Source organism: Podarcis vaucheri (genome assembly GCF_965113315.1).
Source record: "Podarcis vaucheri genome assembly, chromosome: 16".
Taxonomy (NCBI): Eukaryota; Metazoa; Chordata; class Lepidosauria; order Squamata; family Lacertidae; genus Podarcis; species Podarcis vaucheri.
Genome location: NC_138754.1, coordinates 6,229,379 through 6,247,964, shown reverse-complemented (window position 1 = coordinate 6,247,964; position 18,586 = coordinate 6,229,379). Strand labels below are relative to the sequence as shown.

General features: G+C 44.3%; 1 protein-coding gene and 1 long non-coding RNA gene across 2 annotated transcripts in view; one reads left to right on the top strand and one right to left on the bottom strand.

The window, feature by feature from the left end:
- LOC309520779 overlaps positions 1-15,987 on the bottom strand; it is a 25,974-nt gene extending 9,987 nt beyond the window's left edge. The window contains exon 1 of the long non-coding RNA XR_014214405.1: positions 15,931-15,987. This is a non-coding gene — a long non-coding RNA (uncharacterized lncRNA). The remainder of the gene's footprint in view (positions 1-15,930) is intronic.
- LOC309520594 (uncharacterized protein) lies at positions 15,943-18,586 on the top strand. Its single transcript, XM_082202562.1, has 2 exons — positions 15,943-16,059; positions 17,533-18,586. Exon 2 carries the CDS (start codon positions 17,561-17,563, stop codon positions 18,293-18,295), a length of 735 nt encoding a protein of 244 aa, XP_082058688.1. The 5' UTR covers positions 15,943-16,059; positions 17,533-17,560; the 3' UTR covers positions 18,296-18,586.

Genomic DNA, 18,586 nt, shown 5'->3' with positions numbered 1-18,586 from the left:
CCAACCCCACATCATGTCAACCCAGACAAAGGACCTCTGTCTTCAAAGGATTTAACTTCAACAGGCTCCCATGTAGCCATCCAGCCACAGCTTCCAAACATCTGATCAATGTGTCTGGTGCCGAGCAGGGATGGCCTTCCATCAACAGATAGAGTTGGGTGTCATCAGCATACTGATGACAATCCAAACCAAAATTCCAGACAAGCTGGACAAGGGGGCGCATAAAGATGTTGAAATGCATCGGGGAGAGAATTGCGCCCTGCGGTACTCCACACACCAAGGAGTATTGCGATGACAGCTCCCCACCCCCCACCCCGTGCCACCCTCTGTTCCCAACCAGAATGGAACGAGTGCAACCATTGAAGGACTGTGCCCCGAATCCCCACGTCAGTGAGACGGACTGGAGTACTTAGAAATGGGCCCAAAAGTCACAGGCATAAGCTCATGCTAAGGTCCCATGTTCTGCCTACAATTGTGCTGCCTGCTTCCAGAGGTGCTGTTCCTGCAGCTGCTGTGCATCCTAGAAATGGAGTGTAATTATTAACAAATGAGTCAATTTCCTTCCTTCCTTCCTTCCTTCCTTCCTTCCTTCCTTCCTTCCTTCCTTCCTTCCTTCCTTCCTTCCTTCCTTCCCCCCTCTCTCTGAAGGTCCCTGAAGACAAGAAAGGCTCTATGTTCCTCTGAGTGTAGAGCTCACCAGGTTTGTCGTTGTTGTTGTTTTCTGAAGGCAAGAGAAGCCCCAAGGCGATCTGGAGCCATAATGGTAGAGTGAAAGCTTTCACAATCACATAAACATTAAAAAAAAGCTCCTAGAATGGGACTGGTGGGGCAGAAGGCAGGAAGGACACCAGTAGGTGGAGCCAGAGTCAATGGCAAGAAGAGTCCATTCATCCTAAATTTCCCCCCACCCTCTTCTTTCCTGGGTCCTACCAGGACAACATAGAGACTAAGGAGGAGGAAGCTTACACGCAAGGCAATCTCCTGTACACGTAGGCAGACATGGGGGGGGGGGGCTGGCTGAATGGAAACTGAGGTTGTCAATGTCCCATTCACCCAAATAGACCAGCCTCCACTGCCAATCAGCATGACGAATGGGACTGATGGAAAATGGAATCCAACAACATCTGGTGGGCCAGTGATTCATTTGACCAATGGAAGAGCATAGTAGAAGACACAACTGGGTTTTTTTTTTGGGGGGGGGAATAGAAAGGTGTTGTTAAGGACAGCTATATCCTGAAACTATGTTCTTAAAGACAATGGGATGGATCCTTTTCGCAGATGACTACTGAACTGAGTCTTGACCAGAACCTCCACTCCCCCAAGTCAGATCTTCTGTATATTTGTTGTCTTGGTTGGCAACTAGGAATGATCTATAAGCAGTGGTCAAGGTGGTTCTTCAAGGTCATGGCAGAGAGCCTAGTTAACAAAAGTTGGGATGTTGCTGTTCAAGTTTTTTAAAAAGGCAGTTCCTTGCGGTCCTAAGTTAAGAATACATTTATTTCATGGGTGTCAGTTGTATTTTTCACATGGCTCAGTTGCATGGTGGCTTGTGCCCACTGGGACAGGTGAGGCTGGATTTGCAGTAGATGCCACTGGAGCTAAAGACAGGCAGAGCCAGCCAATTGTCTCTTCCTCCCTGTTGTGGTTAGGGAAAAGTTCTCACTACCCCTCAAAACTTGTGGAAATCCTATAAAGCTGAATATTGAAAGATTCAGGGCAAATGAAAGGAAGTCCTTCTACACACTGCACATAGTTAAACTGTACAAATCACTCCCCCAGAAGCAGTGATGGCCACCAACTTAGATGGCCTTAAAAGAGAATTAGACAACCTTATGGAGGAACAGGCTATCAATGTCTCCATCAGCCCCATTGTTGCCTGAAGTTAAGCCATGTTAATAACATGGGTGATGAGGCCGGAAATGAAAATGATAAGCATCTGATGTGAGAGACATGTGTTGACATCACACTTCTCTTCTCCAAGCTGATCCTTGACCTTATCCAACGGAGCCAGGCTGTTCTTATGTTCTTAGAAAGATCCATCAGCAGGATTGTTGAGTGAGCTCATAGGACAGAAGAGAATCAAAGGACAAAGTAGGACCATGTAGAAGTCAACACCAAAGAAGAACCAGAGATATAGGCATACGCCAGACCTCAGGAGAACCATGTTTTCCAAGCAAGAGTTAAGTAGAGTAGGAAGCCCTCTTCTTCTCCTTCCAGCCCAGAAGTGCTCAATAATCAATTTGTGTGGGCAGATTTAGCTCACGGCCTGAAGGTACTTCCTCAAGGATGCTGTCAACTGCAGTTCAATATATCACCACATAGGGGCAGGCAACAGGGCTTTGCTTCATTCATGTGTGTGTGTCTGATTCGCACTTTGTAGGGTTGCCATACGTCTGGGTAATCCTGGGCATGTCCTCCGTGCCCGAAGATTAAGGCTTTCTGGGAAATGATATATAATGAAATGAAAAAGGTACTTAAATGTACTTTCCCTAAGAAGCCAGAGGCCTTTCTCTTGGGCATTGTCGGCCAATCGGTGCCAAAGAAAGACAGAACTTTTTTTTATGTACGCTACGACAGCAGCAAGAATACTCATCGCAAAGTATTGGAAGACACAAGATCTACCCACCGTGGAAGAATGGCAGATGAAAGTGATGGACTATATGACACTGGCTGAGATGACTGGCAGAATCCGTGATCAGAGGAGAGAGACGGCGGAAGAGGACTGGAAGAAATTTAAAACTTATCTTAAGAACTATTATAAAATTGATGAATGTTAAAATGCTGAGGTGTTGAGAGAAAAAGGGATACAGTAACATAAGATTAAGTTAAAGAAAAGATTAAGAGGACACATACTTGATAAAATAGCATAGAAGTTGCTGAAACAATTTGGAAAATTGGGATGCAGAAAGGGGAGGTATGGGGGAGTCCGAGAAAAGAAGGTTATGGAAAAAAGGCTATGAAATTATACATGTTTGTTTGTCTTTTTATTTGTTTGTATTGTTTAAAAATTGTTGTAAAACCAATAAAAATTTTATATATAAAAAAAATCCTGGGCATGTCCTCTTTTGGGGGGCCTACATGCCCATCCAGGGGGATTTTTACAATTTTAAGCAAATGTCTGGGGGTTTGGTAGGGTTAAATTTTGCAGGGCCATACCTTTTTTGTCAGGATTTTTACCTTTGGAAATAATAATAATAATAATAATAATAATAATAATAATAATAATAATAATAATATGGCAACCCTACAGTTCCTGGAACCTGTAGTTTGTCATTAGGAGGTCCTTGCTCCCCTCGGAGAGCTACCAGTCCCAGAGACCAACTAAGTTAGTTCTTGGTATGAGCTTTCGTGTGCATGCACACTTCTTCAGAAGAAGTGTACATACACACAAAAGCTCATATCAAGAACTAACTTAGTTGGTCTTTAAGGTGCTACTGGAAGGAATGTTTTATTTTTATTTTTTTATTTTGACTATGGCAGACCAACACGGCTACCTATCTGTAACATTCCCAGAGAGTTTTACCAATTTATCTACCTTCCCAGGAACTCTGCAAATCGTAGCTCTGTGACCAATATAGGGGCCTCCTAGCAACTTTCAGCACCCTTAACAACCTAAAGTTCTCATGATGGAGTCTCAGAGAATTGTGGAATCCAGTTGTTAAGGAGCTGTTGACCCATTTATAAACCCAGGATTGACAAACTAGATCTGGTTACTTCAAAAAATGGAAAGGGGGGAGGGAAGTCCTCTGCGCCTAGTATGCACAGCAACAAAAAGCTGCTTTGTAGATCATTTCCGTTTGGTGTGCCATCCAGTCATCATTTCATCCAGGAGACTCCACATTTTCTTTTCCCCTTCTACCCCACCTGTGTTGCATTATTTTTTCTCTCTCTTTCACGCCAACTGACAGTGTTCACATCTGCAGTGCATTCTTTGTCCTCACTGGGAATTCTTTAAAAATTGTTTTCTGAAGGGTTTTCTTTGCACACCCCCTTTTCTTCTTTTAAAGTTTCTTCTCCAAGAAAGAAAGAAAGAAAGAAAGAAAGAAAGAAAGAAAGAAAGAAAGAAAGAAAGAAAGAACTTGGGATTTCCCTGACAATGATGATAGCGCCATCTTGTGGTTGGGTAGAGCTGTTTCAGATACATGCAGAAAGGCATCCGTGTGTGTGTGTGTGTGTGACACTTGCCCATTGTGGCAAACAATTATCCACAACATACAAACAAGCAAACATTGAATCGTTTATTTCAATTATATATACACCAGCTTCTAATAATGCACCCGCTGTAGCCAACCTGATAGCTTTGTGAAAAAACTGCAAGCATTCAATGCAGATCTGAGGTGGGGAAACTTTGGCCCTCCAGATGTTGTTGTTGTTTAGTCGTTTAGTTGTGTCCGACTCTTCATGACCCCATGGACCAGAGCACGCCAGCCACTCCTGTCTTCTACTGCCTCCCGCAGTTTGGTCAAACTCATGTTTGTAGCTTCGAGAACACTGTCCAACCATCTCGTCCTTTGTTGTCCCCTTCTCCTTGTGCCCTCAGTCTTTCCCAACATCAGGGTCTTTTCCAGGGAGTCTTCTCTTCTCATGAGGTGGCCAAAGTATTAGAGCCTCAGCTTCACGATCTGTCCTTCCAGTGAGCACTCAGGGCTGATTTCCTTAAGAATGGAGAGGTTTGATCTTCTTGCAGTCCATGGGACTCTCAAGAGTCTCCTCCAGCACCACAATTCAAAAGCATCAATTCTTCAGCGATCAGCCTTCTTCATGGTCCAGCTTTCACTTCCATACATCACTACTGGGAAAACCATAGCTTTAACTATATGGACCTTTGTCGGCAAGGTGATGTCTCTGCTTTTTAAGCTGCTGTCTAGGTTTGTCATCGCTTTTCTCCCAAGAAGCAGGTGTCTTTTAATTTTGTGACTGCTGTCACCATCTGCAATGATCATGGAGCCCAAGAAAGTAAAATCTCTCCAGATGATATTGGACTGCAACTCCCATCACGAAGCATGGCCAATGGTCAGGAATGATGGGACTTATAGACAGTGCTATTTTTCTAGAAAAAAGGGTGCCTGAACTTACAACTAACACCTCGCTTGTTCTCTTATAATGGCAATGGTGCCCACCTAAGAGGTGCCGGAACTGAGTTCCAGTAAATTCTGGCTGATAAAAGCCCTACTTACAGTTCAGCAACATCTGGAGGGTCAAAAGTCCCCCCCCTGTGATTCAGACTCTTAATTGCAGAGTAAATTGGAAGGCAGGATAATAAGAAGATAAGGAAAGCCCCTAACGTTTGACCCCTGGTATCTCCAGGTAGGAATGTCCCTCTGCCTTAAACCCTGTAGAACTACAGTTAATCAGGATAGACAATACAGAGTTGGATGAACCAGGGACCTGGCTCAACAAAAGGCATCTTCCGGTGTGTTTTATTTTCTTTTTGACACCACTGCCCAAACTGGTCTTTGGGAGTGGGGAAGGATCAGGCAACTGAAGTGGGAGTTCACCATTCCTGCCCAAGCTCCACATAAAAAAGATGGAAGCCGCAAGGAACTAAATGAAACATGACTAGGTGCATGTTCAAACCTTACTTGAATCAAAAGCATTTCCAGTGTTGAATATAAGTCAATAGTAAGATGTATGCATGGGTGAGTCCATACCCAGTTTATTTTTATTTTTTTAATGCAAGACACCTGATTCCTTCAATGGGATGGCACATAAAACACCCAAGGTCTGGGTGGAAAGTTTAGAACAATGAGGAGCAGCAGTGTGGTCTAGTGATTAGAACAGGGGTGACTAATGTGATGCTTTTAGAGCCCAGCTTCAGCCTCAGATAGAACAGCCAATGGTCAGGGATAATGGGACTTGGGAGTGGCATCTGGATGGTCACAGCTCACTCGCCTGACCAAGAAGAATGTAATTTAACTTCTAGTTAACCACTTGGTCACACAGGAATCTGCCCTTCACTGGACCAGAAAATTGGTTAATCTACTTGGTACTGTCTTTGCTGACCAGCAGTAACTCTTCAGGGTTGAAGATCTACCTGAACACATCAGAGATGGAACTTGGAATCTCCTTCAAACAAAGTAGATGCTCTACCACTAAAGCTATGGTCCATCTCCAAGTATCAGAGCAAAGAGAGGTCTTCCATCACTCCTCTTCCCTGGGTCATTTTAAACTGGAGGTTCTCATGGATTGAACCGTGTCTGTCCATTGTCACTTGGCCTCAACCTGCTTGTTCAGGTGCATAGCATACGTGATCATCATCCAGAGCACAGATCATCATCTGATGATCATCAGGAACCTGACCAAGCTTGCTCCGAACTATGGAGCATCATGTTACATTAAATCAAGTAACAAGTCAACGTGTGACAAGGTCACATGGAGGCAAGTGCATCGTGGCTGTCATACCTCCTAACGAAAGGTTCTGTTGTGATTAACACAGCAGTTAGGCCAAGCCTGTACAAGTCATGACACATTGTCAAGGACTATGATCTACAGGGCTAGAACCATCAGAACCCAGCATTGTCAGGTACCTGCTAGGGCCCCTGTGCCCTGGCGCAGGCCCACTAATGGTGAGAAATCTGTGGAGCCCCAGTAATAAACCACCATTTTACATTTCCTACAAAACTCCAGAATGATGCAACTCTGAGAACTTGAAGTGAAAGCTGTTTGGCACAAGTCTTAAGGGCCACCAACCAGTTCTGATTGGAAGAAGTGCTGTGCTGCCTAATAGGACCATCCACAGTGGGGAGAATACCACACTCATATGGAAATAATAATAATAATAATAATAATAATAATAATAATAATAATAATAATTTATTTCTACCCCATCCATCTAAACTTCCCTAAACAGGATTGCCTTCAGATGTCTTCTAAATGTCATATAGTTTTTTTTATTTCTTTGACATCTGATGGGAGGGCATTCCACAGGGTGGGCACCACTACTGAGAAGGCCCTCTACCTGGTTCCCTGTAAATTCGCTTCTCGCAGTGAGGGAACCACCAGAAGGCCCTGGCACTGGACCCTATTTGACTTCGCTGCAGGTTCATTCATTCTATCTTATGTGTTATTGCAAGTATTTTTCATCTTGTTGCTTTATTTTCATTTTATTCTGTCTTATATTTGTGACTTGCTTCGAGACTCCTTTGAGAAGGCCTTCAGCACTGGACCTCAGTGTCTGGGCAGAACGATGGGAGTGGTTGACACTCCTTCAGGTATACTTAGGGGCTAACCTCCCAGTCTTAGAAAGTATAAACCTTTTGGCAATAGGCTCACCAAAAAATGCAGAGTTTGAGACGCAATGCCGTCCAAACAAATCAACGTCAAGCGCAGAGAATCAGTCCAGCTCAAAATCATTGACATCCAGAGGCAAAATCCAGAAGCACCGGAAGCCAGAGGCCCATTTTGCTTCCAGAAGTGAGAAGGGTCCAGAGGGAGACTTTATTTACTCTGGCCTCTTAGACCATAATACCAGTTGCAAGGAGATGCCTTACTCACAAATCATCTGGCAACTCTGAGTCTGTATATACATGCTATGTTGGCATAAAGGTGCCTGGCTTAAAACTGTCTATCAAAAACTTCACTCTTGTGGCCTATCCCCACAACACCTACTCACTGTGGGCCCTACTAAAGCAAATATTGGCATCAGAACAACCTGGCCACTATAAGGAAATTCTGCCCTTGGTATGTTCATTTTCCACTTTTCCATTTTGATTCTCTGGCCCCATATTTGCACAAACCTATTATCCCAAAATACAGACGTGCTTTTACACATGCAAGCCTGGATGTTTTGCCATCTGCAGTACTTGAGGGTCGATTCCAAAAAATCCTGCCTGAGAAACGTCTTTGCCGCTGTGGAGACGGTAGCACCAAAACAGTGGCACATGTCCTCCTGCCTTGCACTCTCTACAAAGACCTGAGGAACAAGATCATCACCCCACTCGTACTAACCATCCCGGGGCGCTCAGCCACTGCCACAATGTCCTTTCTTCCATCAGATCAAAGTGAGTGGATAACAGCAAAGGTTGCTAGGTTCATAGCAGGTGCAATCAGAATAAGGGCTGATTGATTCAGGACTTGTGCTCTTATATCAAATTTCCCTTTCTGCGTACACTGTAATGTTTTATTGTTGCTATCGCCATTGGCTAATGTAAATAAAGTTTCAACTATCTATCCTGCTATGTTGGCAGTCTTCATTGATAGCTTTATGTACCATGAATTTGGTGGATACTTTTCAATAGTCATCCAAGTTGCATATATGACTCCAGCTGTCCTTCTGATTGTATATATATTCTTTTAACTGGTTCTAATCTTGTGTTTTTTAAAAAATCATGGAAATCACCATGGATAGGGTTTCCATATTTCAAGGAGTAAAACTCCTGACACCAACAAAGTTGATGAATGGTTTTTTTAAGGAAACCAGCAAAATTATGGAGCTCTTTTCCCTGCTTTTCCCATTGTGTTGCCATACATCTGGGTATTTCCTGACTTTTTTTCTGATTTGGCAACATTCTCCCAGATGCCATTTTTACACCTGAAAACCAGGACATGCCAGGAATTTTCCTGGCGTATGGCAAGCCTAACCATGGGGCTTTATGGTGAAGGAGTGGTAAGGAATCCAATGGAAGAGGCGGTGGTGGAGTTGGAATAAACATGATACCAAATAGATAAGGCAGCTCCCTGTTCTCAGAAGCTTACACTGCAATTTCAAGTGGTGCAACTGTCCGAGATACGGGAAGTGTTTTTTTGTGGTTGAGGAAGTAAGTTCTTCCTGATAGTTAAGGATACAGGGAGAGGATACTTATCTGTAAACAGCTGGGGAGTTATAACTGGCTGTTGCTTAGCATTCCATTTATGAATTTGACTTCAACTTCCAAATGGAGAGCACTCATTATACAATTTGATGTCCACCAATATTTCATAAACACCTGGTCAACGTATTGTTTGAAATCTGATTTATTCAAATCTTTACACTTGAGTTAGGATAAAGGGATTGTAGATGTCAGAGGCGCTGGGCTTGGGATGTCACACATGGCACACAGTATGACATCATATGGTAGGAGGAGGCCCAGTGGGACCCATCAAAGCCTCTAGAAGGCCTGACGAGGCCAGTTGTGGCCTCCAGAAGGCCCAATGGGGCCGTGGGAGAACGTGTGAGGGCCCACCACAGCCTTTGGAAGGCCCAACGAGCCTCATCAGGCTTTACAGAGGCCCCAACAAGCACTGGTGGGCCTTCCAGAGACTGTGGCAGGCTCCTGTTTCACAGTAAAGGCACCCCACAGTGGCAGTGTAGCAGCAGTGTGGTGTAGTGGCAGCCGTGATACACAGCCAGGGGTGAAGATACGTGTCCCAGCACCCGGAGCGGTGCAGAAGCCGGGCTAGCCGGCCCATGGGGCAAGGCTAGCCGCCCACAGGGCGAGCATCTTTGGCCACCCACCACCCATGTGGCGAGCATGGGGGGGGGCTCTGCTAGTCGCCTGTGCAGGGAGCGTCCCTAACAGCTTGCCACCCATGCGGCAAGCATCTGGGGATGCTGCCCCCGCGGAGAGAGGGTTGGGTGTGGTGCGGTGATGTCACATGCCCTCACGGTTGATACCCAGTGCGCACCGAACCCCGCAAACCCCCCTTCCTCTGCCAGTGTAAACAGCAGCAGCGGTGCACAGCAGATGGTAGCGGAGGCTGTGGATCTGAGCACCCACAATAAAACGTTGTAGGAGCTAGGATAAGGTTACCAGACATCCCCATTTCCCAGGGACAGTCCCCAGATTTACAAATCAGTCCCCATACAAAATTCATTGAAGTTGAAAAGTGTCCCCGGATTCATTAAAAAAATCTGGTAACCTTATCGCTAGGACTCCTAGGGGCCCCTAGAGTTGGCGCCACTGGCAGATGTTATAAGCAGGCATAGGCAAACTCTGGTCCTCCAGATGTTTGGGACTACAATTTCCATCATCCCTGACCACTGGTCCTGTTAGCTAGGGATGATGGGAATTGTAGTCCCTAACATCTGGAGGGCCGGAGTTTGCCTATGCCTGTGTTATAGCACGGTCATCTCAAGAGAGGTTGTACCTCACAGCAGTGCAGCTCTGGAGTCTCCACACCTGCCTTCAGCCAACCAACCAAAATCATTCTGTTTTTGTTCTCCTGTCCCGAGCCTTGTGCTAAAAAGGCCACAAACTTTTCATATGACATCATACCCAGTTACTCTAGGAAACTTCCAAATCTCCTTTCCCTCTTTACACCCCGGAACGGCAGGGAGGGACAGTTCTCTGGCATTGCCAATGGCTTTCAATGGCCGTTTATTTTTCCTTAATGGCCTTAACTCAGCCAGGTTGTTTTAAATAGGCTAGAGGAGGAATTTCATGGCAGGTTGGGTTTTCCCTTCATATCCCAAATAATCAAAATCCAACTAGTATCTGGGATCTATAACACTATAAATATATTCCAGTAGCACCTTAAAGACCAACTAAGTTAGTTCTTGGTATGAGCTTTCGTGTGCATGCACACTTCTTCAGATACTTCAGATACTTTCGTGCATGCACACGAAAGCTCATACCAAGAACTAACTTAGTTGGTCTTTAAGGTGCTACTGGAAGGAATTTTTTTTATTTTGACTATGGCAGACCAACACGGCTACCTATCTGTAACTATAAATATATGTCTAGTCAGTCATTTATTTGATCCATTCAATCCATCTGATTTGCATTAACTGCATTACTTGTTAAATACATTAATGAATCAATTAATTTTAACAGATAAAGGCAACAACGGAAGTCCATGATAAAACAAAAGCTATTTCGGATGGTAAAATTGTGTATGGGTAGAAAACCTCTGATGTGAATGTAGCCTATAGGAAGAAGAAGAAGAAGAAGAAGAAGAAGAAGAAGAAGAAGAAGAAGAAGAAGAAGTTGTTGTTGTTATTTATACCCTGCCCACTCTGGGCAGCTTCCAACAAAATATTAAAAATTCAATAAAATGCCAGACATTAAAAAATTCCCTAAACAAGGCTGCCTTCAGATGTCTTCTAAAAGTCAGACAGTTGTTTATTTCCTCGACATCTGATGGGAGGGCATTCCACAAGATGGGCGCCACTACCGAGAAGGCCCTCTGCCTGCTTCCCTGTAACCTCACTTCTCGCAGGGTGGGAACCACCAGAAAGCCCTCAGTACTGAACCTCAGGGTCTGGAATGAACGATGAAGGTGGAGACTCTCCTTCAGGTATACTGGGTCTGTAAAATTCACATCTAGTCTTGCCTCTCACCCTGCTCACCATTGGCATGTGGTTCCTGAGAAGTTCTACAAGAGGAAATGTAGCTTTTGGGCTGTATCAAGTGGCATTTAAAAAAGAAAAGAAAAATATATGATGTCATTTAATTTGGGCAGGTAAGGAATCCAATGAGAGATGAGGAGGAGGAGGATAAATGTTCTGGAGAATAGTCATCAAAAGACTTTCATATGTGGTGAACTTGTAAAAGGGTAAAAGATTATTGGGAAATGATATATAATGAATTGGAAAAAAATGTTTAAAAGTACCTTTCCCCCCCCCCCCAAAAAAAAAGTCCTTTTTTGTTGGGGATAATTCAGAGGGAAATTCCCAGGTGTCAAAAAATACTATTTATGTATGCTACTACTGCGGCCCGTGTTTTGTTACCCACAAAATGGAAAACGAGCGAGGTTCCAACCAAAGAAGAATGGCAACTTATACTGATGGAATGCACACAAATTGCAGTTTTAATATATAGAATAAGAGAACAAGAATATACATTTAAAGAAGACTGGAAAATGTTTACTGAATATATGAGTGAAAATTGAGTTCATTTGAAAATGCTGGCAGCATTAAGATAAATTCAACAGTATAAATAAGTTTTGATGGATGTAACAATGGTACTGACTGGTTTAGTTCATGTAAAATATGCAGGGATGTTTGGTATGCAAAATGAACCACGGAAATAGAAGAGAAGTCACTGATTTAAGATTGTTTAAATGAATATTTTGAAATGTAGAAAATTTACTTTAAAAATTGTGTGTGTGTGTGTGTGTGTGTGTGTATTTTGATATTCCACATTAATACCATTTTTTTAAGACCAGAAAGTCAGGGGGTGCATTTTTTGGGGGGTGTTTCAATCACCCACACATTTTTTGTCTTTGTTAAAGTGGTATTGGAGACTCCTGCTCTCAGAATTTTGAAGGAGGGGATATTTTTGTTGTGAGAACTCTCCCAACCCACCAAAGTCTGTTTTCCAGGTGAGACTATACAAATAGACAGAGCTCAAATCTAAACAAATTGAAGGCACTCAAGAGGGTGATCTTTATTTCACTGCTTTAGTAGAATCCCTCACCCACCAGGTAAGGTGGGGGCCAGAGATGCCCATGTCATAGTACAAAGGACTCTTTAACATCTTCTCAAACAAAGAACTTTAAGCTAATTGGTTCTATTTTGTCACATCATTGCTTACATTGCTCATGCACACTCATGAAAAGCAACATTTTTGTCTATCAGGTTACCTTTAAAGTACACTGTTCCATTGCCTCTACAACACCCCATCTCTCTTATCTTCATCCTGCCTTGCCATGTCTCTCAAACCCATCAGGTCACATAAAAAAATGCCATTTCACATGTCCAGTCCATCCTTGATCATGCTCAAATGCAAGCATTGTTCAAACAGCTACATCATTTGTTGCAGGAAGTTATGTAAAGGTTGGGGGGTTTGCCACTCCAGCAGATATTGTGCACACACAACCAGACTACCAAGATTGGCGCAATCACTTCTGCAGGTGTCCCCACAGAGCACTTCATCACAGTCTTTCCTATCTATTCAAGGCGCTTTTGCTGCACATTATCACATGTGACAATTCACTGATGGACGTATCTACGTCCTGGCTCACTGAGAAAACTTTTGTTGTTGTTGTTTAGTCATTTAGTCGTGTCCAACTCTATGTGACCCCATGGACCAGAGCACACCAGGCACTCCTGTCTTCCACTGCCTCCCGCAGTTTGGTCAAACTCATGTTGGTAGCTTGAGAACACTGTCCAACCATCTCGTCCTCTGTCATCCCCTTCTCCTTGTGCCCTCCATCTTTCCCAACATCAGGCTCTTTTTCAGGGAGTCTTCTCTTCTCATGAGGTGGCCAAAGTATTGGAGCCTCAGCTTCAGGATCTGTCCTTCCAATGAACACTCAGGGCTGATTTCCTTCAGAATGGATAGGTTTGATCTTCTTGCAGTCCATGGGACTCTCAAGAGTCTCCTCCAGCACCATAATTCAAAAGCATCAATTCTTCAGCGATCAGCCTTCTTTATGGTCCAGTCTCACTTCCATAAATCACTACTGGGAAAACCATAACTCTAACTATACAGAAAACTTTGCAAAGTCATATAAAACGATCCAGTATGGATTTGCACCATTCCAACTTTGTTCTGTTCAAGAAAGGAGTAGCTACTAAGGGGAGAGTCTGTGATATGGGCAGCCATAATCCCTGAAACCTGGGATCATGTACACAGCAGCCTCTTGCACAAGAGATAATCACTGGCATCCTGGCATCTGGGTGCCAGACAGGCAGTCATCCCATGGAGAATGGCAAACCATCCAAGAATGGATTACCAGTAGGTCTTCAGTAAGGACAAAGAGGTGTGATTAACTTGGCCTGGGAAACCAGGAACTTGTAAACTTGGGTGTATGGTGGAGGTCAAGGGAAGGATGGGGGCAAACCTGACATTCATGTTTCTGTCACCAGACCCTCCCAATTTGTGATGTATGCATGAAGTAATTTTAGGGGTGTTGTGGGTATCTTTGTAAAACTGATAAAAGTGGGAGCCATCCTTTGTTCTGGGCTTCCATCTTGCTCCAATGGTCATCAATAGAACAATGAACAGGGTGGTGATGCAATGACTATTGCAATCGACACCATATATTATCTCCAAGACAACTATCTGTAAACAAACAATAAACATCCATAAAAATGGCAAAAGTAGTTTCTTTCCCAAATACAGTGGTACCTCGGGATAAGAACTTAATTCGTTCCAGAGGTCCTGAAACCTGAACCTGAACCTGAAACTGTTCTTAACCGGAAGCACCAGTTTAGCTAATGGGGCCGCCGCACTGCTGGAGCATGATTTCTGTTCTCATCCTGAAGCAAAGTTCTTAACCCGAGGTACTATTTCTGGGTTAGTGGAATCTGTAACCTGAAGTGTATGTAACCTGAAGCGTATGTAACCCAAGGTACCACTGTAGTTTTTATCTTAAACAATAGCAAGTGCAGTAATAAAGAGCCCACTTGTGATATAACGTGCTCAGATGTCGTTCCAGTAATCCAACATTTTGTCGCTAAAGAGCTTACTCATCGAGCTTTGTAGTAAATAATATAAAAGTGAAGACAGTGTGTAAATGACTTAAAGCAGGGGTATATCTGTCCCCGTCTGCATGTTTCCATTGGGAGGAGCATAGAAAGAGGACGATGTCCTTCAGATTGTTAAGCCTTCTTAGGAAACATGGGAAGGGTTAACTAATTGTGTTTGCAATTGTTCAAGATAAAACTTATTTTGGAAAGAGAAGAAATGAGCACTGATATATTACAAGGGAACTCGTTATTTCATCCTCTTTTGTCCTCAGGGCCACTTGGATGCTTGTAAGAAGGTTTTTGGAACTCTGCTTCAAGCTACTTGAGAGGCAGAATGAAAGTTTGTGGGGTGTGTTGCTTGGACCCAACAGGAAAATTGGGAGAGGTGTTGCACATTTAGCAAGCACATTAGCAAGCTGAAACAGGAGGAGGATGGTGGGGTTCTCTGTGCCCTGTGTTTGATGAGGGTGGAAGGGGGCACATGCCATTCACCCCCACTTTGGGGAGGGGAGGGTTGGAAAAGTAGGTAGGGTAGGGTAGGGTAGAAGATAGGGAAAGGGGGAGGGTGATGAGTAGAAGGGTAGAAGGGTAGAAAGGAAGGAAGGTGGAGAGGGGAAAGGAGTGGGTAGGGGAAGGAATGGTAGAAGGCGTGGAAGGAGGGAGAGCAGGGTAGAAGGGAAGGGAAGGGAAGGGGAAGGAGGGGAGGAAGGAGATAGGAGAGGGGGAGTGGTGTGGTGTGGGAGTAGCTGTCTGGAGTGAGAGAAGCTGCGTCTCAAAGCCCAGTGTCCTTATTTTCATCTGAGGGATGTTGGAGGGTATCTAACAAGTGTACACTCCTTCACACCAACTGATGTACAGGTGTATAAAAAGCCTCCACTTCTGCTCAATATCATGTGTGTACACATCTACAAAGAACCCAAAGTTAGTTCTATTCAGAGTAGATCCCTTCACAAATCATTTAGGCTGCTGGTTTCCAATAGGTTTACTCCAAGCAGAACTTAGACAAGTGTTTATCAACAAATCCACACATTTAGAAAATAATAATCCGAATAACATAGAAATGACAGAGAACTGACTTAATTGATTGATATAGTGCATTTATATTCTTCCTTTCCCCCCAGGAACTCAAAGTGGCCTACATGGTTCTCCCCTTCCTCATTTTATCCCTACAACAGTCCTGTTAGATAGGTTAGGCTGAACACAAGGTCACACTCAATGGGCTTCATTGTCAAAAGTGGATTTGAACCCTGGTTTCCCACATCCAGTCCAGCACCCTAAGGACTGTACCACAAGAGTCTCTCAACCTATGGATAAACAAGTGCAGTAGCAATTGGGACAGGATATATTCTGATTTGCTTATCTTTAGCAAAGCCCACCCTTCAATACATCGCCCATCCGGAGCCCCCACAAATATGTGAGGCACCGCTACAAAGCAGCATCACAGGAACTTACTCATTAGGTGGAGCACCTTCATTAAGCTGTTTACGCTCTGTAAAATAACTAGTGATACAAAAGTGAGATATGGATCTCATGATTTGTCTGACATCTTGGGTTTGATGAGGCCGACAGTTAAGGGAAGTTGTAACTGTGCCACTCACCATTCCTGGGGTGCCTCACTTCCCATAGGAGTGGCCAGAAGATGGGTATAAAGAGGAGCTCTGGTCCCCAAGCTCATCATTCGAATCCATTGAGACTTCTCCATCGTTCCAGCACATCTGCTAAACAAGGTAAGCTCAATGCTCAGAACATCCTCCTTCCTTTGAATGGATGGAAACATCTTCAGCTATGCACTGATGCAATGATAATGCTATTTGGGTAGGAGGCTGCAAAGGGTTGATTCGGGTTTTGATACAGTGTGCAATTCCTTCCAATCATTGGAGGGAGAGGGACTTTTTTCTCGATGGAAATGAGAAGTGGCTTGATTTCCAACAGTTCTCCCTTTGTTCTCTGGGTATTTGCTGCTAAGCTTTGGGGTGAAATATTGGTGCACAGTGTAGCTACTGTATCCACCAACATGCAGAAGCTTGTTGTAATTGGAATTGGGCGACAGTACTTGAGCAGCAGAGGTCACAGCAGATGAATTGGTGTGTCCTGCCCAACAGCAATGCTTGAATGATAGCTGCAGCTAAGCCAAAGTTTTCTTCAAGGCATTCTAATCCTTTTAAATTAAAGGATTAATCTGTCAGACAAAAATTCACCCAGGGATTGTTTCCGGCAGAGGCCTTATACATCCATGCACAGTTTGCAGGGCCAGACCTGCTTAACTCGTGTAGAGGAGCAATGTTATCCCATTATCTGACCTCCATATTTACACCAGATAAATGGTTTGGCTTGTTAGCTTGCAGTCATCCAGGTAAGCACTGAGGAAGCAGATTCAAGGAAGATAGTACAGGAAACAGCTGAAGCTAGCGATTCTGGAGGTGGTCAATCAGTGTCTGAGTTCCATCACTGCAAAGCAGGAACAAAATAGAAAAAAAGGGATACAGGACAATACAGTCTGAGAAACATGGCACGTCAGTGAGTAGACTAGATTACAACCTTTCGCCCCAACATGGTTATGTTCTACACGTGGGGACTTCTTTTGCACTGGCTAGATACGTTTACATGGCAGCTAGAATCATATCCATCCATCCATCTACCTACCTATAGCTCTCAAAATTTGTATGCTATTCAGTTGTTTCCAAAAGAAGGTTGTTTTTTTTTAAAAAAGAAACAGTAAGACTTTCCAGGTTTTTTAAAAAAATGAAAACATTCAAAGGATAATTAAAATAACCAATAAGCTAAAAGCCACATTAAACCATCATTGTTTCTCAATAGGCTTGATTAAAGAAAGATATTCTAGCAGGGGCAGAAAATGCTACTGCAACCTGATATCAACTGTCAGGAAGTTCCGAAATGTGGGTGGTGCAAATATCAATTTCTTAGAAATGTGCAATGAGTACCATGTGGCATCTGTAAGAGTGCCAGTTTCAGAGATCAAAGTGTTTAAATGAATGGACATTTATGGAGAAAGGAAACTGGTCCTGAACTGTCTCTCCTTCCTGACACACACACACACAAACAAACCAACACACAAACATGGGTTCACCTCCCTGGTGCTGCAGCCTGGACACAAGTTGACCACCATGAGAATGAGGCCCTTTGAGAAAGGAGCATTGCAGCCAGCAGTGTGCATTAACTAGGCTTTGTCCACTTTCCAGGTCTAACGCACCAGACGAAAGCCGAAAAATGAGCAAGCAAAGACAAAGCAGGGGTGGCTGTTGCTGCTGCGGCAGTTCAAGGGGCGGCTGCTGTTGCTGCTCTGGAGGTGGAGGATATGGCGGCGGCGGACAGTCCAGCGGAGTCATCGTTATACCAAGCGGAGGTGGATATGGAGGTGGATATGGAGGTGGCCAACAAAAGATCCCAATGGTTGTTGGCGGAGGATCTGGAGGAGTTTGCTGCGGAGCCAGTAGCGGTGGCGCAGTGTGCTGTGGATCATCCAGCGGCGGTGGCCAGTCTTCTGGGTGTTGCGTTGGAGGTGGAATGGGTGGTGGATATGGAGGTGGATATGGATATGGCCAGCAAAAGATCCCCATAGTTGTTGGTGGAGGATCTGGAGGGGTTTGCTGTGGAGCTAGCGGCGGCCGTGGTGGTGCAGTATGTTGCAGCTCGTCCGGCTCCGGTGGCGCCGTTTGTTGTAGCTCATCCGGTGGTGGAAGCTCAGGTGGGGTTAAGGTGATTGGAGGAGGATACGGTGGAGGAGGATACAGTGGCGGCAGTGGGAAAACCATTGTTGTACCTGGTGGAAGCAGTGGTGGTGGCAGTGGCGGAGCTGTCTGCTGCAGCAGTGGCAGTGGCGGAGCTGTGTGCTGCAGCAGCGGCGGATCTGGTGGTGGATACTCACAGACCAAGTGCCCCATTGTTGTCCCACCATGCATTGGGTCAACAAAACAGGTCTGCCCATTGCCAAGCATCAAGTAAAATGCAACATTTGTCAAACAACCCAAGCGAACTTTGCTACCTCGCATCAGCATCCTGACGATGACATGTTAAACCCAGGACACTTCTGCATGTTGCTTTCTTTGCTCTTTCATTCTTCAATGGCATTTTATGCTTGCATGTTCAATGTGTGGCTCATTCTTCAATGTAACTTATGAATGGCTGTGTGTGTTTGCGGTGGATGGGAGTTTCCTCATCCACCTACCCCTGCTGATTTCCTTGCTTCAATTTCCCATAATGCATGGGAGAGAATAAAACTTATTTCAGAATCAA